The sequence below is a fragment of the Meriones unguiculatus genome, chromosome 2 (genome assembly GCF_030254825.1).
Source record: "Meriones unguiculatus strain TT.TT164.6M chromosome 2, Bangor_MerUng_6.1, whole genome shotgun sequence".
Classification (NCBI taxonomy): Eukaryota; Metazoa; Chordata; class Mammalia; order Rodentia; family Muridae; genus Meriones; species Meriones unguiculatus.
Genome location: NC_083350.1, coordinates 98,806,603 through 98,832,178, shown reverse-complemented (window position 1 = coordinate 98,832,178; position 25,576 = coordinate 98,806,603). Strand labels below are relative to the sequence as shown.

General features: G+C 42.0%; 1 protein-coding gene across 16 annotated transcripts in view; it reads right to left on the bottom strand.

The window, feature by feature from the left end:
* Anks1b (ankyrin repeat and sterile alpha motif domain containing 1B) overlaps nt 1-25,576 on the bottom strand; it is a 1,054,774-nt gene that overhangs the window by 65,221 nt on the left and 963,977 nt on the right. For 13 of the 16 annotated variants that reach the window (XM_060377911.1, XM_060377905.1, XM_060377903.1 and 10 more), the window contains 2 exons: nt 14,028-14,135; nt 11,875-12,054 (listed from right to left, as the gene is read on the bottom strand). In XM_060377911.1, coding sequence (XP_060233894.1) covers nt 11,875-12,054; nt 14,028-14,135 — 288 coding nt within the window. The remainder of the gene's footprint in view (nt 1-11,874; nt 12,055-14,027; nt 14,136-25,576) is intronic. The other 3 variants (XM_060377912.1, XM_060377910.1, XM_060377909.1) reach the window with 1 other exon arrangement.

Genomic DNA, 25,576 nt, shown 5'->3' with positions numbered 1-25,576 from the left:
CTCTAAGAAAATGCCACTTCCCATCCTTTCCCTACCTCCCTGAAGAGCCATCTTTTCAAAACATCATGGTCATGACCTTTGTCGATGGAGAAGATTCTTGGAAGAGAAAAAGCAGGCCAAGTGGTGTTTCCCTAGGAACCCCTGTAATGTGGGACCCACTGTGGCAGGTGTCGGCGTTGCAAGGATAAGCAAATGCAACAGGAATAGTGCGTTTCCACTGGAATGGCACAAACTCAGATACTGAGTGCTCAGGTGTGTCCCCACACTTTCCTTTCTCCACTGCCTTTTCTCCTCTTCCTTGTTAACTTTGTTCCTGCTGCCAATAGCACATTAATTAATCTTTCATTGCCGCTGTGGCAGAGAACCATGGGCTTAACGTATTCCTATTATCTATTTGTTGATATGATCTACAGCTTGCATCCACTAAAATGACAGTTGTAGCTGTCCTTGGCATGACACACTTATTTGTAAAATCTCTTCACAGGAGAAAAACACAGAGGGGGATAAAGCAGAAAGCTGGTGTGTGCTCTCTGCAGCCCTCCAGGTACTGGAGTTTTCTCTGCTGCTCTGAATTTAAGACACTTGGGATCACGCTGTTTATAGCAACAGGGGCCATTGTATGTGTTCTATGTCAAAGCTGAAATGACATCTCGACTGACACAAACATGCTTCAGACCAGTAGAGAGCAGAAATATTAACAACTTGTTCAGAAAAGCAGCAATCAGCTTTTTATCATAGCATGAGTTGCTGCAAAGAAACCAGATTTTTGCAAAGTAATGCTTTTTTTTTTGCCAGTAATGTCTCTCCAAAATATACATTATAGTCCTTTCTTGCAAACAGAGGCTGTCATTTTCTTTATTCTAACTCATTTGTTAACTATATGTTCAACATTTGTTTCTTGCTTCTGGTTAAAAAGAAGCATCAGGCAGGGCTATTTGTCAGAAGATATTTTCTGAGATTCCATTATGTCTTCATTTCATCCTCATGGAAAATTTGGAAAAGCAAGAGTTGCCCAGACTCTCATTCACCCTGAATGATGTCAATTTAGGAGGTTTCTAGAAGGAAGCTATAGTTTCCCCTCATCTGCACTTTGCTCAAGGCTTTATTTGATGCATTGGTGGATGACCTAAAAGGTATGCTTTTCATTTAAGTTCTTCATTTAGCATAGTATAGAGCTGGAAAGGACCAAATTCCACAAATGCTTCAATAGCCCAGGGTCACTAGACAAACAACCTGATGGGGAATAAAATAAATGGAAAAACCTAGCACTGTTATGGGCTGAGGAGGTAGGCGTGGCTCACGCTCATTGATAGCGGCTGGGAAAATGTCATGAAAAGCTCAGGAGAATTAACAGTATGCTAAAGGTGTTGGACATGGAAATGCAGACGTCGCTGAACCTGAGGAGCCAGAGTGCTGCGTAGCTCACATCCTGCTTATCAGAAGAATACTGCCAAGGAGTTAGACATGGTTAATAAAGAAGGGGGAAGGCATCCCATTGCCTTTTGTCTTAATACCTTATGTACTCTGTACAAACACCAACCAGGCACAATGCTGATTTCACAATACCTTGTAGATAAAATGTAATTACACATTTTGAAACATGTAATTCATAAAGATCTTGACGTGTTACATGTATTTAAGAATGGCTATGCATCGTAAATCCTTTCCCACGGAGTCTCAGTGCTAAGCTTATAATGTGGGCAAGGAACTGCTTGCATTCATAAGGACTACTATTTTCACACCATTGGAGAGGAATTGGTTTGGGCTGACAAGCTGGAAAATAGAAATTGTTTTGTGAAACAGCTAAATTCTATGCATTTATTCTGTTGCACTTGAAAAACCATAAAGAAGAAGAAAATTAGAAATAATAATAATTCTGAAGATAATCCAAATGCATAATTTCAGAGTCTCTAAACTGCTGTGACAAATATTACTCTATCTGTGCTCTAAAACAGTGGGGTGAAGGAGGCATGCTTTATACTCAGACAAGAGAACTGAGGAGCTTGTCTAAGTTGACAGAGGTGGGATTTTTTTTTTTTTGGCTTGACTCCATTACTTCAAATCTGCGAGTCTAAAAAGCTCATCAAATTAAGTATGAAAACTGAAATCAATATCCCTATCATGTAACTGATTTCTATTGGACATTGGCATGATTGGACAGTCAAGTGAGTTTATCCAGTTGCCCACCGTGGCTATTTCTGTCCTGTTTCTGGCAAGAGGCTCTGACTGTCCACATGGAGCGCTCCCTGCCTGCCACAGCACACATAGAAATGGACACACACACTCCTATGCCTCTATGATTGGCTTAGAGAGAGTGACTGATGCAAACCAGACCAATATGAGCTGATAAGACTCACACCACATTTTCAAGATGGAAAGATCAGTTCCCTTTGTTGTGGGTTCAAACCTTAGAGGAACTGGCCTTGAAATTCCCCACATATAGGGTAAGCCTGTTAGGGAAAGGAGCCAGCCCAAAGGAGCAAGCCTCAGGCACTACAAAAACCCCAAGGTCAGTTCCACCAAAACGGGGTTTTCAAATATTGTCCTATTTCTTTATTCTGTTGAAAATAGAATCTTTTCAGCTGACTTTAAAAAAGTCCAAGGTCTGATTTTAATTGGCAACAACCCCTTGGTGAAGCAGAAGCACAGGGGAAGAAAGTGGAAACACCAGAGTGTGGTGGCCCTGCTGCACTGCCACCGGGGCTATTGGACCCCATGCCTATAAACACCTGGTTATAAGACCACCAGGACTTTTACAGCAATGTGACTCAGTACAGCGCCTTCTGTGCGAACCCTCTCGAGAGATTTCGTTGCTGTTGTTGCTCAACATCCATCCAGAGAGTGTCCTTACTGACACGATACCTTAGTCATATAAAAACAGAATCAACTTTGAGAAGTGTGTGCCACCAGCCCTGTTTCCTCTATATTGGGAAAAAAAAACCCACCCTCTTTTCTTTATTTTTATCACTAGAAGAGGAAAAGGGAGATGGAGAGGAGAATGATAGAATTCTTCAACCCTTTAAAAATTTAGCAAGGTCAGATTATAACAGCTGAAACTCTGACCCATGGACTCAAGAACTGGACTGAATATAATGAGGAACATTCCAAAAATTTAACAAGTAGAAAAGTAGCCTGGTGTGTGTCTTTGAGAGCAAGCTGATCAATGTCAGCAAGCCTCAGGCACTACGAAAACCACAAGGTCAGTTCCACTGAAACAGGGTTTTCAAATACTGTCCTATTTCTTTATTCAGTTGAAAATAGAATCTTTTCTATTGACTTAAAAGGGGGAAAAAGGCCTGGTTTTAATTTCTGTAGAAAAATGATGGTGGTGTTTCGGTTTCACTGAGGTCTGTCAGGACAGACTCCATCTACCTCATTTGCTTCGTTGATGAACTTGACAGAGAACAAAAGACTCCAGATGTATAATACAAGGTTATTCTTCCATTTTTTTTCCTGATTATATAAAAACCAGTGTGGAGATACAAAAGACACTAACCACATAAGCATTTCTGACCCCAGAGTTGTCAGAGCTAAAGAAGAGTGTATTCTGAGAAGAGGCAATGACTTGATCAAATTAATAAAGAAAGTGTACAGCACTCTAGGGTTAAATCTGAGTCTGAAAGCACTGTTTTCTTCTTGTGCTTGGTGTGAGGTCTTTAGCACTAGGAATGACCATTCTGGCTTCTTGGCTCAAGGGCAGTGTCAATCAACCAACATCTCAAACCATTTCTGAAGCTGAGGTGTCTGCTTGTCAGACAAGCTGTGAAGCAGGAGGCTCTTGATATCAGAGTTTATTCTCCACCTTCTTTTGGTTACACATTGTCTGTCCGTGCTTCAATATGAGGAGTTTCTCTAGACTAACGGTCCTCAACCTTCCTAATGCTGTGATCCGATAATACGGTTCCTCATGTTGTGGTGACCCCCAACCATAAAGTTATGTTCATTGCTCTTTCATAACTATAATTTTACTACTATAATGAATCATAATGTAAATATCTGATATGCAGGATATCTGATATGTGACCCTTGTGAAAGGACTGGTTAACCCCAAGGGGTCACAAGCCACAGGTGAGAACCACTGCTCTAGAGCAAGGAAGAAAAATCTGAAATCATGGACAGGCAAAACCTTTATAAGTAGGAGCTCTCTGATGAAAATCTAAGAAAAATGGAGTAGCTAACTGATGGACATGAAAAAGTATCTGATGTAAGACAGTAATAAAAATTGTTTTTTCCAACATAGTTATTATTTTCTGAAGGTTCACACCATAAACTCCAAAAATGCTGAGCACCAGGTAGAAACCCACATCTTTCCCTGGTAGAACTTCTAAGCAAAACAAGTCTTTTTTCTCAGGAGAAATAGGACAGTGTAAATAAATTATAAGCTTTCTTCATTTTTTTAAGAAAGGGATAAGTGACTTTGGGGGGTAGCCATATTTTTTTTAGTTAAAAGTTTTATGTACTGTACTGTGTGTTTTTTACTTTCTTTCTTTTCTTTTCTTTTTTCTTTTTTTTTTTTTTTTTGAGACAGGGTTTTTCTGTGTAGCTCTGGCTGTCCTGGGACTCACTCTGCAGACTAGGCTGGCCTCAAACTCACAGAGATGCCCCTGCCTCTGCTTCCTCAGTGCTGCGTGCGATTAGAGGCGTGCACCACCAGTGTCCAGCCTGTACTGTGTGTTTTTTAAAAGTCCTAAATTTCAGTTAGTGCTGCTGTGATAACTCAGTCCACCTTGTGCAAGCGTGAGGATCTGAGCTTGGATCCACCGCACCCATGTAAAAAGCCCTGCGTGAAGGGGTGGGGCTGAGGAGGAGGTGGGTGGATGTCGGGGGCTTACTGGCCAGCCTGGCAGAATCAGGGTACCCCAGACTCAGAGAGTGACTCTGTCTACAAAGCAGAAAAGAGTGGGTGACTGAGAAGACACCGGGTGTCAGCTTCCGGCCTCAGCAAGCAGGCTGCCTGTGCAGCTCTCCCAGAATATGTACATCCAGCACACACATGTGCAAGTTCTAAATCTAACTTAAGGAAAAGGTACCCTCTTTTCATTTAATGTTTTATACAATCATATTACACTATGTTGTCTCCACAGGCTATCCTTTGGCTGTATTCTTTCGTAACTTGAATTGGCAAAGATGAATTCTCCCACAGGTTCATATGTTTGAATGCTTGGTCTCCAGTTGGTGGATCTGTATGGGAAGGATTAGGAGGTGTGGTCTCATTGGAGGAAGTATGTCACTGTAGGGACCGGCTTTAAAGTTTCAAAAGCCCACATCTTTCCCAGTTAGTTCTCTCTCTGCCTAGCAGCTGAGGGATACAAGCTTTCAGCTACTCTCCAGTGCCACACCTGCCTGCCTGCTGCCATGTTCCCTGCCATGATGGTCATCAATTACCAATCTGAAGCTGTAATAATCTTTCTTCTATAAGCTGCCTTGGTTTTGTAGTCTTGTCACAGCAATAAAAATGTAAACAAGACAATCAGTCTATCTATCTATCTATCTATCTATCTATCTATCTATCTATCTATCTATCCATCCATCCATCCATCCATCCATCCATCCATCCATCCATCCATCTATCTATCTATCTATCTATCTATCTATCTATCTATCTATCTATCTTCTACTATGCATCCATCTATCCAGCCTCAATACTTTTCTCACACATTATCTGATGTACACAAACCTGAGAAGCAGGCCTTGTCCACATCTTAAAGCCAAGTAAATTAAAGTTCAGAAGTACAAAATGACTTAGTCCAGGTTGCACAGCCAGAAAGAAATCAACTCAGAGTCCCAACTGAAGACACTGCGAAGAAAACAGCTGCACTGTTTAAAGAAATACCCAGGTCAGACCTACTGTGTACAGAGCATATCCCACACCCACACAAAGCTTTTTTTGCAGGCATGATAAGTCTCAATCCTGCCAAGATGGAAAAGGTCTCTACTTTATCTGCCATAAACCTTGTAGCTTTTTACTTAACAGGCTTTCTGGCTACAACTATGTGCTGATTCGTGAAGCTTCCACTAAGGAACTTGTGACTTTTCTCTTCTGCTACCTGTGCCTCCGTATATTCAATCTATTACAACACACGGAAAGATGCTACTTGTTGAACTGTTATCAAACTATTTTATAGCATTGAGCATCAGGGGCTACTGGGGAAGAAGGTTGGCAGCAGGCAGATGGCACGAGGCACAGTAAACCACCACTTGTTTTACCATGAAGGTGGACTGTTTGGAGGACTGAATAAGAGAGGGGTACGGGAAAACCCAGAAGGGCTCAGCAGGGATGGTGGCAATAGGGCCCCCACGTGGATGCTTCTATTTCCTTCCATTTAATGAACCAAAAGAATGAAGATCTGTGCAACTAATACATGTAAAGTACTTTCAAACGAGGGAGTAATTGATCTAGTCGTAGATATTAAGTAATTCCTCGTAGGTCAAGAAATGTTAGGCTTTCAGCTGAATTAACTTTCTAATGAGGTAGGTTTGGAAAAGGCCTTTAGAGTGTCTAATATATGCTCCAGGCAGCATTATGGGACTTTGTTTTATTTTCATAACAATGAGAGCAGTCAAAACACAAGAGTTCCACACTATGAATTTCCCGCTGGTGGCATCTAAGCTGACACTAGTGAGGAAGAACGTGTTTCTCGTACTGTTCAGAGCTGATCTTCATTTGTGAAGACATATGTAGTACTATTTTTTTTCCTATGAATTTCCACGAAGGGAAGTCTTCTATACATGGCCACGGTGTAAAATGAACTTTTATTCGCCTGCTTCAAATGTCTGTGAGGCTCACTGCCTCCTTCTGCTCACCTAGGCCTAGTCCTGGAAGCTTCTAGCCTTCGAACAATCTAAACTAGGCCTAGAACGTTTTTATCCTCTGAGACTTACAGCTGGATAAGCTTATATAAAAATAACTTTTAAAAAAGATTAATTTATTTATTATGTATACAGTGTTCTGCCTGTATGTACACCTGCACTCCAGAAGAGGGCACTAGAACTCATTATAGATAAGTGCGAGCCACCATGTGGTTTACTGGGAATTGAACTCAGGACCTCTAAGAAGAGCAGACGGTGCTCTTAACCTCTGAGCCATCTCTCCAGCCTGTAAAAATAATTTTTATTCACCTGTTTATTTGTTGTCTCAGAGGCTTACTGCCTCTGTCTGCTGACCTAGGCCTAGTCCTGGAAGTTTCTAGCCTCTGTACAATCTAACCTAGGCCTAGAATGTTTTTTTGTTCTTTCTGAGCTTTGGGTGGGCTGGTTCAACTCAGCTATTCTGGCTCAAACTCCTCTCCCAGCTGACTTATTCAATCTGGCTTCTCTCTTGGCCTCTGAATTGCTCTGCTTGGCCTCGAACTAACTCCAACAATCTTTTCTAATCTTTTGGCTCCTTCTCATTCTCTGGCTCATTTGGTCTTCACCTAAATTCTCTCTCTACAACCTGTCTCTCTATTAATATCCTGGCAAAACTGCCGCCTTTCTCTCTCTAGTGCCCCTTAAGTAGCTCCCCTTTCCCCTCTCTTCTCATCAGAGTTGGGCCTAGCCTATTCTGTCAAGTCTTTCTCTGATTCATCACCTTTCTGCCACTCCATTAGGCATCCTTTTCAAACATAGGTGCATGTCTACAAGCTAACTTTGCCTTGTGTGGGATTAAAGTCAGGTACTGCCGTGCCTGGACCTAAGCTTTTCTTTACCTGAAACTTGCTCTATTCCAAGCTGGCCTTGAGCTCAGAGATCTGCTTGCCTCTGTCTCCCAGATCAAAGGCGTGTTTGTATTCAAGCTGGATCACACAGAACTCGAAGGTCTTTGGATGTGCTCTCTTGCCAGAGCAGCCATGTTCTGAATTAACACTCCTCTACAGCACTGCATCTCAGCATGTGGGAACTCTGCTCTTTTCTTCCTGAGTCTGGGGACTGTGCCTCCTAAACACCATAAATCCAGCCTCCCCCCTGACTCATTACAAGAGCATATTGACTTCTCCAAAATGTCATTCAAGAAAACTTCCAAGTGTTGCAATTAGTCCCTAAGTAGTCGTACTATTTTCTTCCATCTGGTGTAGGTCCCGTATTTACATTTACTGTCTCATCTCCACAGAAATGAGAACATAACGCTCTTCTGCCTTGTGGAGGGTGCACATCGGCAGTGTGCAGGGCACACGGTGCACCACAAACATGAAGGTGTAACTATGCAAGTGTGGGTGCAACAGCTATTTATTAGGGTAGGAAGGTGGAGGCCCATTTTGTAACTTCTGGGCTAATGAGCTCAGTTTAAAAGCATAGGCCGGAGAAACGACCTTTTCAGTGTGTCAGAAGAACCACTGTCTAGATGTGCTTGCATCACGATGCTTACTTGTCAAAGTGCTGTTGGTGTTGGAATCAACTCTGCTCTTCACATTTGATGCAAGAATAGTGCTTATGTTGGAATAAAACCGAACAGCAGTCACAATATTTGCAAAGCACCTGTATTCCAAAACAGGTGCTATGTATGTATACATGTATGAATGCATGTATGTATGTATCTATCTATCTGTGTGTGTGTGTGTGCAAACACACATGGGTGTTTACATACATATGTATGCAAGAGAGATAGAGACAGAGAGAAAAAGAGAGAGAGACAGAGACATAGAGAGACAGAGAGAGACAGAAACACAGAGAGAGGCAAAGAGAGAGGGAAGGAGGAAGAGAGAGGTAAAGAAAGCAAGTAGCATGTCATAGTACATATAGAGGACAGAGGACAAGGGTGAGTTGGTTTTCTCTTTCCACGTGTAAGTTCCAAGGATGAAGCTCAAGTTGTCAGTCTTGTTGGCCAGTGCCCTTACCCATTAAGCCATCTTGCTGGCCCAAGACAGATATCTTTCATATTGCTTTAAATTGGAAACAAAAAATCAAATACTACCCTAGCATGACATTTTCTTTTTTTTTAAGATTTAATTTATTATGTACACAGTGTTCTCTCTGCATGTACACCTACACACCAGAGGAGGGCACCAGATCTCATTATAGATGGTTGTGAGCCACCATGTGGTCACTGGGAATTGAACTCAGGACCTCTGGAAGCGCAGCCAGTGCTCTTAACCTCTGAATCAACTCTTCAGTCCCTTAGCATTACATTTTCAATTTCCACTAACAAACAAATTTAGTACAGAATGCATATTATACTGATTTCAATTTACTTCCTGACTTAGAGTAGATTTTCTGGGCAGACACCAAGAAGGTATCTTACTGTGTATGAAAGTATACACAGGTATAAAAAGGTATAAAAGCCCCGTGAACTGCGGAAACCGCTTAGAACTTAGAGGTTTCTGGCCTCGGGCTGGCATTCCAAATCCCTGTAGTAGACAGCAGGAAGATGTAGAAGGGTTTCTAAGCGCCAGGCCATGTCCTGGGCTGTCCTTCCACTGTGCCTCCCTTCTTCCGAGCAGGAAAGGAGGCGAATGGAGAGGCAGACTTCTGTATTTTATGGGAAATAGAGAGGGAGTAACCTACCCAATTGTAAGGCTTTTTGGAAAGACCCTCGGGGAAAGAGGCAGGAACCACACTGCTGGTTGGAAAGGTGCTGGCCTGTAGGGATTTTAACTGCTGATTCCAATCCTTTGAAACCCAAGTTAATTAGCGCAGGATATGCGTGCAGGGAATATGGTCTGAACGAGTGTTTTTAGCCTGTTAAACATAAACAAGCGAATGGATTTCAAGATTTTTTTTTTCAGCAAATGACCCCAACTCCAAATGGGAATGATTAAGAAAAACAACAAAGCAAAACATCAACTGAGTGGCTGACTTCCTTTAAACTCAGGTAAACGGGACTATTCTAACAACACACTCACCAGGACTTCATACTTTGAATGGTTCAAGGTTTGGAACAACACCCTCCTAAGCAGCACATTCACCATCTCCACTAGTTTTGTCCTTGCTAACACCTTCTCAAAACAAATTCAGAAACTGAAATGAATACAGCCCAGAGAATCGCAGCCTCAGAATCTCTTTTCCTTATTGATCTGATTCCGGTGGCACTCTTCTTCTATTTTCTGCAGCTGAAGTGTGATATTGAACTGCAGGATTCCAGAAGGCTTCTTCTAATAAGCTCCGGGCTGCTGATGGAGCCCCTGTCTCCATCAGTCATTCGATCGCTGTTAGTTGGACCCTCGAGGTACATAAGTATGCTCTACCGAAGCCCATCAACCTGCTGATCTCACTCTGCCCTCTGCTTTTGGGTTTTCCTCACCTGGCCAGATAAAGGTTCATTCAATTTTCTCAAGGCAAGTCGAGTCCTAAAAAGGGATGCATTTCAGCATGCAGTGACAGGAAAGAGACATGAGTTATCAAAAAGTACTGCTGGCCTTGCTTGGGATCCGGAGTGATTTTGCTAGGTTACTCTGAGTGCTCTGACACAGGTAGAAGAGTAATTAATTCCTCTTTGAAAAGACTCTGCCCTATGTGGAGAAATTTCACAAGTGATAGGAGTAGCTGAGACAGGTAATTCTTTTCATTACCGAAGGTGATTCAGTCAGTAGTAGTTAATGCTCATTAAAGACCCATCCTGCCTTACCCAGGAAGACAAGGGTCCAGGAATGACTGAATTTTAATGACTATATAAAGACCACGTGCTTCAAGGTTGAAAGCCATGTCTCTGAGATGTTGTCATTTGATAAACTGAACCACATAGGTGAGCCACAAATACTAAGAGAGGAAAGGAAAGAGTGGCTTGGGGAGGGAAGCTTCCATCCTCCTTATTTAAAAAAAGCTCAGTTGAAAAAGCAGCACATTTAAAGATAATACCCAACCACGGAGAATAGGAAACTTATCCTTTTTCTCCCCTCTCCCAATATTCCATCCTCTTTAACAAAAAAACAAAGATAAGTCTCGACACTGCCACCCCTGAGAACAATTTAGTATTGAGACACAGTAAAGCAGGCCCTCTCTCACCAAGGCATTGTAAGCATTCTAGTCATGGTTTCTAGAATGTTTTCTTTGCATGGCTCTTCCTTGGGTTAAAACACAGAGCGTGTACCAAAGACTTTCAAAAACATAATCTCACTAAACAGTTGAGAAAAAAATAACAACTAAGGCAAAACAATTATAGTCAAAATTTTCACCTTTGCGTTCTCAGCTCATGTGTGGGAGGCAGGAGAAAGAGTCTCAGCACTTCGGGCTGCACCTACAATGAGGCTGCAACGAGCTGATTGTGCCCATAGCCATTGATACATCTGTATCTCTACATTGAGGGACAATCCTGTAGAACTAGCTACCTATCTGACATGGACATGGGTCACTGTTTAGCTATGGCTGACTCAAGTTTGTGGGCAGAGATCAAGGGACAGAGGAGGGTGATGAGGAGGGTGATCACGTGTACCATGGAGGGAAGAGCGGGCACACGCAGCTCTCTTTTCAAATATCTGTGTGTCAGGGGGCATTGTCATTTCTAGCTGTTTAAGGTGATAATGTGAGGTGTTGCAACTACTCTCACTGGGGTAATTCTACGTAAGGCTGGGAGGAAATGACCTCACATGAAGCTAATCTTTTCCCCGCAAACTTTTGCTCTGTCATCCAACCAATTTGCATCTAAAATGTAGAGTCTCATTATTCATTGATGTTGTGACTTGATTCTGACCCAGTTTTTCTGCAAAGACTTTCTGAGCGCAGTGAGACCAGATGTAGCTAATTCACGGAGAACGCGTTTCAGTGGTCTATGCATACACCCATCTCCTAGAGGGGGTGGTTCAAGCTAGATCAAAAAGGCCCAGAAAACAGCACACTTTACAAAGTGGTAAAGTTGAGCGTAGGCATGGACAGTAGGCATCTGTCACGAGCCACCGTCCAGCCTTGAACATATTACCCGCTGCGGGCGAAAGGCAAACACATCACAGGCTTTGAGTACCTTACCTGAGCCATCTGCCTCTCCAGCTTTGATCGGGGAATATCATCAAAGTAGTTTTCATTTCTTCTCCTCCTTGCATCGCCCTGCATGATAATGTGAGGAACGTCTAGGGAGCCACCAGTGGTGTAAGTGCTTTGGCTAAGTGATGGAGACAACTGAGGAGGACTGTGATTACCACTGGGTTCCTGAATGGAAATACATCATGAAATAAATACCATGCTCTTTGTGGCTAGCCTTTGGTTTCAAAAATTGTGAAATACGAACACAACAAGCTACTGGGGATGGAAAGTTGGGGGTAGGGTAAAGGGGAGAGGGAGTAGCTTTCACTCATCTGCTGGGATTGCTAACATTCTACTGTTATTTCCGGTAATGGTCTGATCAGGGACAAAGTCCTGCCTCCCAGTGATTTCAGGTCAAAGATTGAAGGTATAATCAGGTGTTTTGTTTGTTTGTTTGTTTGTTTGTTTTAACCCAACACTCTGGATGATCTCAGGATGGAGGTTCATCTCAACGGGGCACCCCACGTGTTTTCCAGGGGAGGAACTGTGGGCAACGCATCCTCACTGTGGTGGACACCATTACAAGAAGCTAACAGGGGACCAGATGGGTCTTGATCTCTACCGAAGTGTGGTGTGACAACAGGGCTGGGAGGTGGACACACTAGGCAACATAGCAAGTCACGCGACGTACAGACTGCAGAGCAATGCATATGACAGAGGTGCTTCTCAACAGCAAAGACAACTCTAGCTGCAAACTGGCCAGAAGGAAGACAAGGCCAGGGAGGCCGAGCTCCAGTGCTCGAAAGCCACTGGAGTCATCAGATCCTCCAGGCCACACCTTCCTGTGACTTTCTTCGGCTGAGTTAGATCCATTTTTTTTGCTAGAATTTCCCCATCTTTAATTTGTTATTTTCCTAAGTCTCCTCTTGGGAATCAGGGTGACAGGCTCAGAAGGAAAAGGCTGGGAGCAGACTGGAAACGACTCCTCTGAATAGGCCTCTTGATGCAGTTAAACCGACGATGCCCAGAGCCTCCCCTCCTTCCACAAGGGGGGAGGCAAGATAAAAATCCCTTTCTAGCCCAATTTTTTCTAATTTCCTGGAGGGCCCCTCTCTTCTGGAGTGATAAGTATGAGTCTTACATCTGCTTCCCTTATTTCCCAAACCCTAAAGCAGCCTGTAGCTATCCTAGCATATCCCAATGCCCCCAGTGGTCACTTTCTCCTGGCTCCCAGGGGGAGGACATCATCTCACAGGCTCTGTTTATTTTTATTTTCTTTTTCAAAGCTGACTCCTGTCCTGTCCAGCCCCTGTCACACTGACTACAGCCTGTGGTTCCCTGAAGTGGTCTATCAGGGCCATTGATTTCCCCAGGGGCACATGCACGAAGGCCTATGCTCATCATCTGTGGCTACCTCTTCTGACATTTGCAACGGGACTGAGATGCAAGCAAGTGCAGGAGGAAGCAGAGAACTGAGCTTCTCAAGGAGACCTTTGCTTCCTAACGGGCTTCAGAGGAGATTGGGTGAGCTCCAGGACAGACTGGGCAGCTATGCTCTTTGTCTTTACTGTCTTGCCATGGAATGGCTTCTAGATTTCTTTCAGCCCCTTCCTCCTCACTTTTCTTTTCTGTTTTACCTTTTACAGTTTCTCTACCCCATGTTTCTAAAATATAGCTGAAAGAAACAATTGTAGTTTACTAAATAAAATTTTAAGGTCTCCATTCTTAATTTTTTGAAGTGGGTAAAAATTGTCATTTTTTTTTTCATTTCTTGAAAAACATTAGACCCTGAGGTTAATTTTAAATTGCTTTTTTTTTAAAAAAAACTTAACTGTGGTTCTTGATCGATTACTTTTCTGTGGGTTTGAGGAATCTGACAGAAACTCATTTCCTTTCTCTTGGGAGTGAGAGAGAGACTATAGATGAAGGGGTGGTCTTGTAAAGGTGGTGGTCAATCAAACTGAATTCTCTTATAATGCATCTGTAAATCTCTGGATTGTATATAGTGAGCAAACCAAACACAATCGTTTTCTGTACAGATAAGGCAAGTGGTGAGGAAAACAGCCTGCATTTCCTCTCCCATGTCTTCAGCCGTCTTATTTCTCAACACACTTTTTGAGGAGAGTGGAAGAGAGGAAGATGGACGTGGTAGTGCTTACCCTGAGGGTGATGGACCGAGGGGGTTTTTGTGGCGGCTCGTCGTGCAGTCTGTCTCCCAGAGATGCCAAAATGCGTTTCCTGTGGCCAATCAAACTGATTTTTAAAACCTGAAACAACATGGATTTGGGTTAACTATTTTACTTGAGGAAAAAAAAAGAGAGAATTTGTATATGCACTACAACACAAACAATACAAAGAAGTTTATGCAACATTAGCCCTCCCCTATGAGAGACTGGTTATCAAATCAGGGGCACACTTCAGTCTAGAGACAGTGGAGGGAAAAGACTTGGGTAGAAGAGCAGAGAGGGCCCCAGGGTTCCCACTCCACACTTAGAAAACGGCAAACCAGCTCTTGCTAATGACAGCCCCCAAACCCTCTGCATTCCTAATGCCCTTAGAATGAAAAGCTCCCTCCAAGCCTCCTGGCTAAGGGCCTGGTGGAGTCTGTCCTTCTCTATCCATCTCCTCCCTACCACCCCGGACTGTCAGTCATATTGGCCCAAGTGACTACTCCTGTATGTCTGCAATGCCATGTGCACAAGCACACACGCAGACACACACACACACACACACACACACACACTCATCTTCACCGGGGTCCCTACATTTTCCCCTCCTGCCTCATTCCTTCCCAGTATGCTCTAGCATCTGCTTGAAATGTTTGCCTGGAGACTTTCAGGTAACCACTTTTCTGTTACTCAAATGTTGTCTCCTGAGGAAGAGTTTCTCCCACCGCTCCACTGAAAACACCATACCATTGCCCATCAACTCAACCCTGTCATCTCTTCTTTTTTTTTTTGGCCATTTTTTGAAATGACTTTGTTGAAATGCTTGTGTTATGCACCAGCCCTTCCTAGGTGGGGTCCCAAGAGCAGGACCCCTGCACTTGTTCATCGCTGTTATTTCTGCAATGCCCAAAGCAAGCCTTGAAACAAGGTGGGTAGGGGGATGGGGGTGAGACTTATCAGGAAAAAAACGGCAAGTTAGAGTTAGAAGAGCTGAAAGTACTGCTCCCTGGGGGTAACTTAGAGTCCAGGGATGGTGCTTGCAAGGACACTACTGCAGAAGCACCTGTGGAGTAGAAATCAAAGGGAGCCTTTGGTCCCCAGTCCTGTCCTGAGTGCTGGACAGCCATTACCTTCGTCCCTCTCTGGATGAAGGGCTTCTTGCCCTACAGATGAACTGTGGTGCACATAAGCTAAGTTACTTACCCAAGAGCCCTTGTGTGAAGACTGTGGGATCTGAATCAGGTTTATCTAATTCTCAAGCTTGTTTTACTCAAAGGTAAATGCTGTGAAGCTTTGGGCACATCTCCAAATACTACTTTTTAAAACAATGAATTATGAACACACTCATAAATATATTTTCACCCTCTGTATCTATGTGCACCTCAGGATGCAACAGCTCTTGACATATACCTAGAGTCTAGCTCTGTAAAGAACTTTTCCATTTCTATCAAGTTTTACAGAGCAGGAGCTAAAATTTATTACATATAATATATATACACATGCTTATGTAAATATATATTATGCTACCTTAAGTTTTGCCTACTTGCTACTTATTGGTTGTCTTGCAAAATTTAGGTTTAAGTTTTTAAAAAATTTTTATTTATTTCATATATATGTGTATATGGGCTACATGATGCTACCTCACAACACTGAGGGCAGAGGACAACTTGCCAGAGTTGATCTTCCCCTTTCACCATGCGTTCCAGGGGACTGAACAATGTGAGGCTTGCAGCAAACACCTTTGCTTGTCCAGCCAGCTTGCTAGGCCCTGATTTAGGTTCGAAATAGCTCTATGTCCTACTCCTCTTACATGGTAAAAGCTAACTAAGTCGAGTGCCCGTAGCCCCGTGGTTTTTATAAACTCCCACTTTCCCAGGCTGAGTCTGCAAGTGTGATTCGATACGCAATCTCTGCTAGCAATCATGTCACCTGGACCTTCTCAGACTTTATTATGATTGCTTAAGATAAATGGAAAAACATGGCTCAGAATAATCCAGGACTCCACCAACCATGGCTGTCAGTTTGAGCAGGATACTGTGTTCTGCTTTTAATGCTGTCTTTGAGATGTTCTTTCCAGTACATGTGATGGAAGGCTGACCTCTTAGATGCAGTGGGAATATAAATATATACATGAAACAAAGGCGCATATTGACTGTGAAATCTTCTAATTTTGCTGTGGTGGATAGTTCAAATCCCTTTAATCTTGGGAGAATCGTTTGGATTATTTCTCCCTAAGTTCCTCATCTTCCAGTTGTCCATGCAGGCGCCCATCTGCCATCCTTCTGCCCACTCACATAGCCTGGTGATGTCTTTCTGCATTTTTATTAGCCAGCTCGGCATTTCACTATGTGGGAAAGCATAGGGATTTCACCGTATCCTCTTTGCAGATTATGAATATGCTAATTAAGTGTAGTCCTGTGCTCATAACTCACAGGCAACATTACCTATTGGAGCCAAAGAAATGTGCTTATGTTCTTGTATTTTTTCATTTTCTAAGCATCAAGACCAAAGATTCCTCCATCTCAGAAGATAGACAACACTAACCTTTCCCAAAGATATTTTGCAAGTCTAAAATACTACATTTTATTTTATTTTATTTTTTTTACCTGCATGCATATCTGTGGACCACTTGCACACCTGGTATCCAAGGATGCCAGAAACAGGTATCAGATCTTCTGGATCAGGATTTACAGATGGTTGTGAATCACCATATGAGTCCTAGGAATAGAACCTGGACCTCTGGAAGAGCAGCCAGTGCTCTTAACCAATGAATCATCTCTCTAGTCCCTTCTTATTCTTGTTTATTCTCGTTCTCTATTACTTTGTCAAAAGCTCCTACTGGATGTTATTCCCACTTGTCCTAAAATTCCTACTTCTTTTTTCCCTATCCGGCGATTGGACCCAATGCTCATGGTGCTATGTTGGGCTAGGAAAAGGTTTTTTGGATATCTTTAATAAAGGTACTCATTGTTTTTCCTGAAATACAAACAAACAGACCCAAGAACTGACACTAACAATTTCTGTAATTTTGCTCTTGCGGTTGGTTTTCTCTCTCAAACTCAAGTTTGAGACAAGTGACCTGACTACTCTGGTTTCAATTTTCCATCAATAACATGAGGAGACACTGTTGCTAATGATGGCAAAGGTCATTGGAAAGATAAAGAGAAAAATTGGGCGGCTGGAGGTGGTGCTACATTCCAGTAATCTCATAACTCAGGAAGCAAAGGCATGAGAATCACCCCAAGTTCAAGGCCAGCCTGTTCCATGTAGTGAATTCTAGGCTCCAGGCCAGATAAGGCCCTACAAAGAGAGACTGAGTGACTGACTGACTTTCTTTCTCTCTCTCCCTCTCCTTCCCGTTCTCTCTCTCTCTCTCTCTTTCTCTCTCTCTGCCTCTCTCACACACAAAAGAAATAAAGGAAGGAAGGAAGTTGTAAGGAGAGCTGGCACACTGCCTACTGACCAGTGTTCATGGCACGAGAAGGTACGTTGCACACTACCAGAAGAGAAAGGCAAACACCACCCCAGCTACCAACCCTTCAATTTACAATGGTGACCCGCTTGTAAGACGCACTAGAGCCATAGTGGCATGAAGCTTGCAGGCATAACCAACCAATACCTGATTCGACTTCAGGCCCACTTTACGAGATAGGAATCTCTCCCTTATACTTCTCATGAGAGTGGCCAAGAACCTGACACTAGATAAGCCTGGGACCTAGGGGAAAACCAAACACTAATGTCCTGCTAAAGTAATGCAGCAACAAAATGAGCCCTGATGACACTCTCCTATACTCAAAGATCAGTGCCCTGCTCAGCCATCATCAGAGAAGCTTCCTTCTGCAGTAGATGGGAATAAATGAAGAGATCCACACTAGACAGAGTGAGAGACCTTGGAGCACTCAGTGCTAACAAAGGTGTCTCCATCACCCTCTTCTCAGGGCTCTGGAAATCTTTCAGAAGAGAAGACAGAAAATTGTAAGACACATGGCAGGTATGGAAGACACCAAGGAAACAGGGCCCTCTAAACGCAGCAGGATCAACGCACACATGAACTCAGAGAGACTGTGGCAGCATGCACAGGGCCTGCACAGGTCTAACACAGCACTGAGAGGAGATATGGACACAAGCCTTCATCCCTAAGCCAGATGCTGTCTCCAACTGATTACGGCTCACAAATGGAAGATTAGTCTTTGCCGATGGAGTCTCGCTTGGTATACACAGCACTCTTAAGGCAAGGTGTCATGCCCCCAAATAGCCTGTTGGTATTTTTGGAGGTTCTTTTTCTCAATGCTTTGTCAGGGATAACCCCCTTTTGGGTCTTTTATATATATTATAGTTTCTGATTTTTTGTTTTAATAGAATTTCTGTGTGTCTAATGTGTTTCTTGAGCTTTTCCTTTGGGTTTTTTCTTCTGTTTGTTTTGTCCTATTCTGTTTAAAAAATATTGAATATTATTTAGATATAATATTTTATAATTATATTTTATATTATAATTACATAGAATAATTATTATAATTGTTTATTATTATTATTATTATTATTATTATTATCCTGTCTGTATCCAAAAGAGATTGAAGAAGAAAGGGAGTGGGGCTGGAGAGATATCTCAGAGGTTAAGAGCAACTGGTTGCTCTTCCAGAGGTCCTGAGTTCAATCCCCAGGGACCACCATGTGGCTCCCAACCAACCATAGGGAGATCTAGGTGTACATGCTGACAGAACATTGTGTACATAATAAATAAATCTTTAAAAAAAGAAGAAAGGGTGTGAGCTTGGGTAGGTGGGGTAGAGGGAAGGATTTGAGATGAATATGTTGTATTATAATCAGACTATATTGTATTAAAAGTTTATTTTCAGATTAAAAAAAGAAGAGCTGGCACACAGAAGATGGCACCTACACCACGTGTTTGCTGCAGTGAATGGGGCCCCGAGGATGCACAGAAATCTTGATCCAGAAGAATGCAGACATGGTCACATTCACAGAGCTAATGAAACGAAGACGCCAGGACTGTGGATGGAGAACTTTGGATCACCCTGTGAGAGTTCTCACTGACATAGCTTATTTGGTAGAAATGTGCCAGCTTGATACTAGTCCTGTTTTGTGACAACGCACACTCTTCTCACAGCTGCACTGCTTAGTCTCCAAAGGACGAAAACCTGAGGTTTTTCTACACTGCAGCTTCATATTGTCTTCTCCATAGAACCACCAAGAAGAGACTGAATAAGCAAGCAGATAACAAATGACTAAATACAGAATGACAAGCTATGATAAGAACATGTGAATAATCTTACTTAAAAATTATCCCACATCACAGAAGACACAATTACTACAATTTATTGAACACTATATTATAGCTCCATATAATATCTGTATTAGAAAGTATGCCAAGTGTGCTAGGTATGTGCACAAATGCCTCATCTAATCCTGAAGGTAATCTAAGCATTCTCCTTTTCATGATGCCAAACCTGAGACTCAGAAATACTGAGTAACTTGTGGACTCTGCTGCCCACAGGTGTCAAGGCTGGGAACTGTCCCTCTCCCTCACTCCCCACTCACTATTCACTGTTCACCAAGTTCCTCTTCCTTCTTGTTCCTTTGCACACCGTCTGGCCTCAGTCATGCCATGATTATACTTATGAGCAGGCTTCTCTTATTGGGTCACAGCCATCTGAAAACATACTCATTTCTTTTACAACTCTCCTAGCAGTGTTAAAATCTATGGCCCATACAGCAAGAACTTTCCAGTATTCCCCGTGAAAATACACATAGAGACCAAGGCCAGAAAACCATCATTATTGAAGATTCAACCCAAATTAGCTAACATCGTAGTAATAGAGAAGGCAGATAACTTTGGCCTCAACACTCTCAGGTTAATCAAAAGAAACCCAGTTGGCAGAGCAATTACAGAACATTCCAAAGACAGACTGTCAAAAGACCAAGGCAATCTGGCCTAACTTGAGTGAGAATAGCTTCCATCTTTGTAACTGGAGCTCTGAAGTAGTGGAGTCCTGGCACCCATGATCTGCAGCCCAACCCTCCTCTTAAAGCCTAGAGCAGTAGTTGTGTGTTACAGAAGAATTTCATAGCATTCCTACTACCTCTTAGGTGAATGCTATTTTGAGCCTAATGAGAGGAGAAGACAAAGCAAGGGAAATAATATTGGGCATTTAGTTATTTTAAGATATTGAGACAATTCAGTTCCAAATAACAAAATATTAGGATTTTTGTCACAGATCATTTGGAGGCTGCCAAGGGGAAGCTAAACTTATAGAGCTTCCGAGGTAGACAAGACTGGGCACAGATAGCTGCACTGTGAAGCCATTACTGAAGAAAAAAATCACCACCTCTGTGTGCATGAAAAAATAGTTCTGACTGCACAGTGACCTGGAACCAGAGGGTACAGATCTAGATAGATCAGGAATCAAAGACAGAAGAGGAAGCGATAAGGGATCAATGTTATTGCATATTTTAAAGATGGTTTTATTGTGCCTGTCTCTGTGTCTATGGCAAGGAGTGTTGTTTAAACAGCACTGACCTGTAGGAGTTTTCTACAGTGTCGATTAAAAAGAACAGTCTCAGAATCTCTGTTTCAGGACTGGGCAATAGGAGACCTGTGCTGGGCGGCAATGCTATAACGTTATGTCACATATGAAACCCTTTATATGTCTGGGTTTAGTTGTGAGAATTCTGCCCGACAGACAGTATCATGACATTCCCCTTGCACCAAGTAACATCAGAATACATATCAGATTAAAGCTGAAAGTTGGTGTGCTAACCTTTGTCTTTTTAAAATTAATGTGATATAAATTAAACATGTTAAATTTAATGTAGGAGAAAGTCAACACTTTATTTTCAAAGTTAAACAATGTTTTGATTATAACAGTGCTACTTTCCCACTGTAGATTCTCTATGAAATACACCAAAAAACAAGAATTTAAGTTATCCGTAAGCTACTATCATTTAGCTGTAGATGCCGGGCTGCATCAAGTGTTGACAGATATTCGAGAAGTTCAGAGAAATCATGTTTACAGTGGTCATGTCATAGGCTGTTTCTGCTTATTATCAAAGCCAAAGAACTTTTTTTGCATATACAAGCCTGAACAAACACAGTAACTCAGGACACTGGTCCACAGAAGCTTTTCATAATTCCCTAACTATCCCCTTGTTGGTATTTCTTTTCTGAATATCAAGCATTCCACAGGCTTTCAAATGCACTCTTATCCAACAATTTCTATTTCCTTTCTCATTTCGAGTAGACAGGATACGGAATGTACTAATTAAAACTGCAAGAATGCACATGAGTCACAGAGAGGAGCCATGTGGCGACAGTCTGTCTCCATGTTCTGCTGAGGTCTCAGTCCACTCACTGCCGGATGGACCAAGTCCTCCAGGGAAGTCATAAACCGGCCTCATGTTCCTCAGGGTCACCTCTTGCATTTGTTGTGCCTTGGAATTAGGGGTTTACTGGACAGGGATGGAATAGAGCATGAAGCTTCAGTCCTCCAGAGGTCACACACCCGTGCAGCAATGCTGAGCGAGTGTGCATTCCAGTCATCACTGCATTAGGCTGTGCTCTTTCTCTTTCTTTTCTGTTTTAATGGAGGGGAGGAAAGAGCGTCATCCTGCATTTGAACCTTTCCTCTATATTGTTCGGGTGAGTTGTACCTTGTACTCTGTGTCCTTTCTAGATATTTTCCAGAGAAAAGAGAGAATAGGTCTCACGCAAGTCTATATAGGACTCATCTGTTTTCTGAATGACCCCTTCCAACCATTGTCAAGTGTGGTGAGGAGGGCTGTTACGAGGCCGAGGATGGACTCTCAGGAGGGAGTTCATGTGTCTTATTCTCATGTACAGAACTAAAGTTGAGATTAGTTGTGAAAGTGCTCTTTGTCCTGGTAAGAACGTCTAAACACTTCCTACCTAAGAGTACCAAGGCAGATGTGCTTTGAGGATCCCACAAATCCTGAGATTCCTGTTTGAACTTGAAACCTTCTGGTGACTCTGACATTTTCTCTCATGACAACACAGATTTCAGTTACACACATCTGGAAGAGTGTGAGCATGTTGGGGACTGAGGGACCTCTGAAACAGAAGGTCATGACATTTGATTCTGACTTGTTTTCTTAGCTACTTGACCTTTTATACCTTGGAGATTTGACATAAAGGGGTAACAATAATCTTATCCAACAAACATTCACTGGATGTCTGGCATATTTAATCACCACATTATATAATTTGTGAGCCACAAAGAAGAGAAATCGCTCAGGTTTTTAGGACAGTAAATATGAGGTGGAAAAATACAAGGTATGAGTGTGTATAGCTATCCCTCCTCTCACAACTATCCATTCCTTCATCTATCCACCCATCCATCTATCTAAATATTCATGTCTACCCAGCTTTCCCAGGCTAAAATGGGTCCCAGAGGATTGGATGAGGATGACTAAGAAGCCGCCCTGGAAATTAGGGAGCACCCTGCTCTGCTACTATTTCTCTCTAAGTATAACAGAAACCTAAGCCTTTCCCTCTTCTCCTTAAATAACTCTGGTAGCAATATTTTGAGTATTATCTTTGTTGCTTCACTATGCTGAAGATTTTAGATCAAGAACGATGCCTTTTACTTCTCCAGCCTTCTCTCGCATTATCTCCTTTCTTCCCATATGCACACCTTTGCACATTCTAAAACATTCTTGCTTCCCTGTTCCAATTGCAAAGATTCAATCAAGACCAACTAAAATTTCCCTCACTTTGAATTAGATATATCATGTTTCTGAACTTCCCTGGTGTTTGTGGGATGCTATTGACACTAGATACATATCCTGGCATGTAACTCTCTCTCTCTCTCTCTCTCTTTCTCTCTCTCTCTCTCTCTCTCTCTCTCTCTCTCTCTCTTTCTGTCTCTCTCACATACATACACACTTGTATCTTACCTGGTCAAGTGCCCTATAGACTCTTGGAAATCACACACAGTAACCTTGTACCCTAGGGTTTCTCACAGCACACAAGTATACCGCTTAGGTGGACCCTAAGGTCTTAACTTTGATCCCTTCCAAGGTGGACCAGTAAAGCAGGCAAGACAAGATAAAAAACAAGAGGAAAAGAAAAGTCCAACCATAATCTTATTTCTCTCCCTTTCTACTCTCAAGAATTTTCTACTTGTAGGTTTTGGCATCTTAATTTCCATCCAGTCCCTATCACAGGAAAAGAGGCAAGCCTTCCCCTCCTCTCACCATTTTAACAGTGAGAGACTTCCACTCTGCCATCTACAAAATCCAAACTCTTTTCCTTGTTTCTTACTTTTCAAAATCATACCTATTAACTCCACAAGAAAATGGCAATGTTTGGTTGATATCCCTAGGAGGTCTACCCTTTCCTGAAGGGAAAAGGAGGAGGAATGGATACTGGGAGAGGGGAGGTGGTGGGGGATAGGGACTGGGAGAAGTGGAAGGAGGAAAAACTATGGTCAGGATGTATTACATATGAGAAGAATAAATTTTTAAAAATACTTCCTAAATTGCTACCCAATAACAGTTTGTAGGACAGAAACCAAGAAAAACAACTATATTAACCTGCAGGAAGGAAAAGAGTTATGGACAGCTCTGGAGAGAGCAAAGGGTAGTAAAACAGAGTGAGCAGGAGAGATGTGCTTTTGAATACAGGCTGGCTCAATAAATAGGAAATACTAATTATGGGGAAATGTAATAATCTCTTCATGGAAAGAGAGATCTTAATGGTATAATTGCCTCTGAGCATTTAAGGGTTTTGGAGGTACAAAGCCTTCTTTGTAATCAATGAGAATCTTAGGTTTATTTGTAAAGCTCTCTGAATTACCTCTTGATGAAGGTACTAATTTTCTGATTATATTTCACCATAAACATTGCTCTAGAAGATGAAGAAAAACTCACAACAAACCAACCAATCAGTTCCTAATTTCCCTGTAAGTTACTTTTAAGTACAGCTTGCTGCAAGTCAGGTTTTCATAGGGAAAAAATTGGATTGCAACACTCAAATCCAACCATTGGCATTATTGCAAGAAAAGCTTGTTGAAAAGGAAAATGGGAAAAGTGTCATACTCCAAACCTGAAGTTGTTTTTGAGATGTAGTGATGTGCTAATGGCATTTGAAAGCTGAAGCTGTGAACTGCTCTGATCTTTCATTAATACATAAAATGCCCTGTATCTTAAGAAGTAGAGAGAACACTGCTTTCGTTAGATTTGTTAACCACACAAGATTTTACAGCTACTTGGGGGGAATTTTCCAACTTGTTGAGATCAACTGTATAGTCTTGTTGACTGTCTCAGTTAAAAATAAAATTATTGTCACCAGAGTTCATTAGCATAGGGTTGCAAAGTATCAAATGAACTAACATAGACAAAATGTGAGTGTTTTTTTTTTTTTTTTTAAGACAAACTGGATCTTCAAGAGACAATCGCTGGTAATCGAGAGGCAGTTTATTCTCTTCTTGGCTTGTCAATGGTCTTTTCTGCTGCCTCTTTTCTCACTCTTCAGTCACTTTAGTGGTATATAACACCCTCCATCATAGGATGGAATCGTGAAAGGGGCCAATGAACTCAATCCTGCGAATTCTGCTTCTTGTCAGCAGCTCTGATGAAAAGAATTTGATGTAGGAGGAGATAAAAATCCACCTAATGTTAGCTAATATAAAAGCCCTAAAAACATATCCCTGGACTGTACTTGGCCCAGATACTACTGCATAAGGACTAGGCATTCACCACATTTCAGCGCACATATGTTGGGGAAAAGAATGATGAGGGTTTTAAAAATATACTTTTAAGTAGAAGTTTTAGTCCCAAGGACAAGTTCAAGATGGGAAAGGTCCTAAGGTAGTGACAGATAAGGCCTTATACAGTTTTCTTTCTTGCATTACCCCCACTCTAACCCTACACTGTCCCCTATCTGCTGGAGGTCATACAGTAGCAAAAACCACTAAGTAGCCATTAGAATGACTGAAATAAAAATGGCAGACAATGCCCCGTGCTGGTGAGTCCGGGAGCCCACATATTGCTAGTTGGGATATAAGGACAACAGTTGCTTTTGGAAAAATGTATCAAGTTCACTTAGGAGAAATGGAAACAAGTTCACACAAAGATCTGTACAGAAACATCTAAGTGACATAACAGCTTAAACTAGGAACAGGTTAATGTCCCATCAACCAGTGGATGCAAATAATGCTATAGCTGCCTGGTGTAGAAATGGGTACAGCAACTGCTTTCAAATAGGCATGAGAAAGTTTATTGGTGCTGTTCAGTGTTCTAAGACTGGACTGTTGGTGGTTGGTCAGCTGAGTATGTTTACTAAAATGTATTGACGTGTATAGTTAAATGGGTAATTTTTATGATCTGTATTTAAGTTGCTTAATAATGTTGCAAGAAAAAAAATACTGGGATGGCTGGAGAAATGGCTCAGCCATTAAAGGCTGGGCTCACAATGAAAATATAAGAAAAAAATAATACTGGGAGAATGTATATTGTATTCAGAAAGTATAATTTAAAGGAGGCCATTTCTTAGAGATATAAATTCA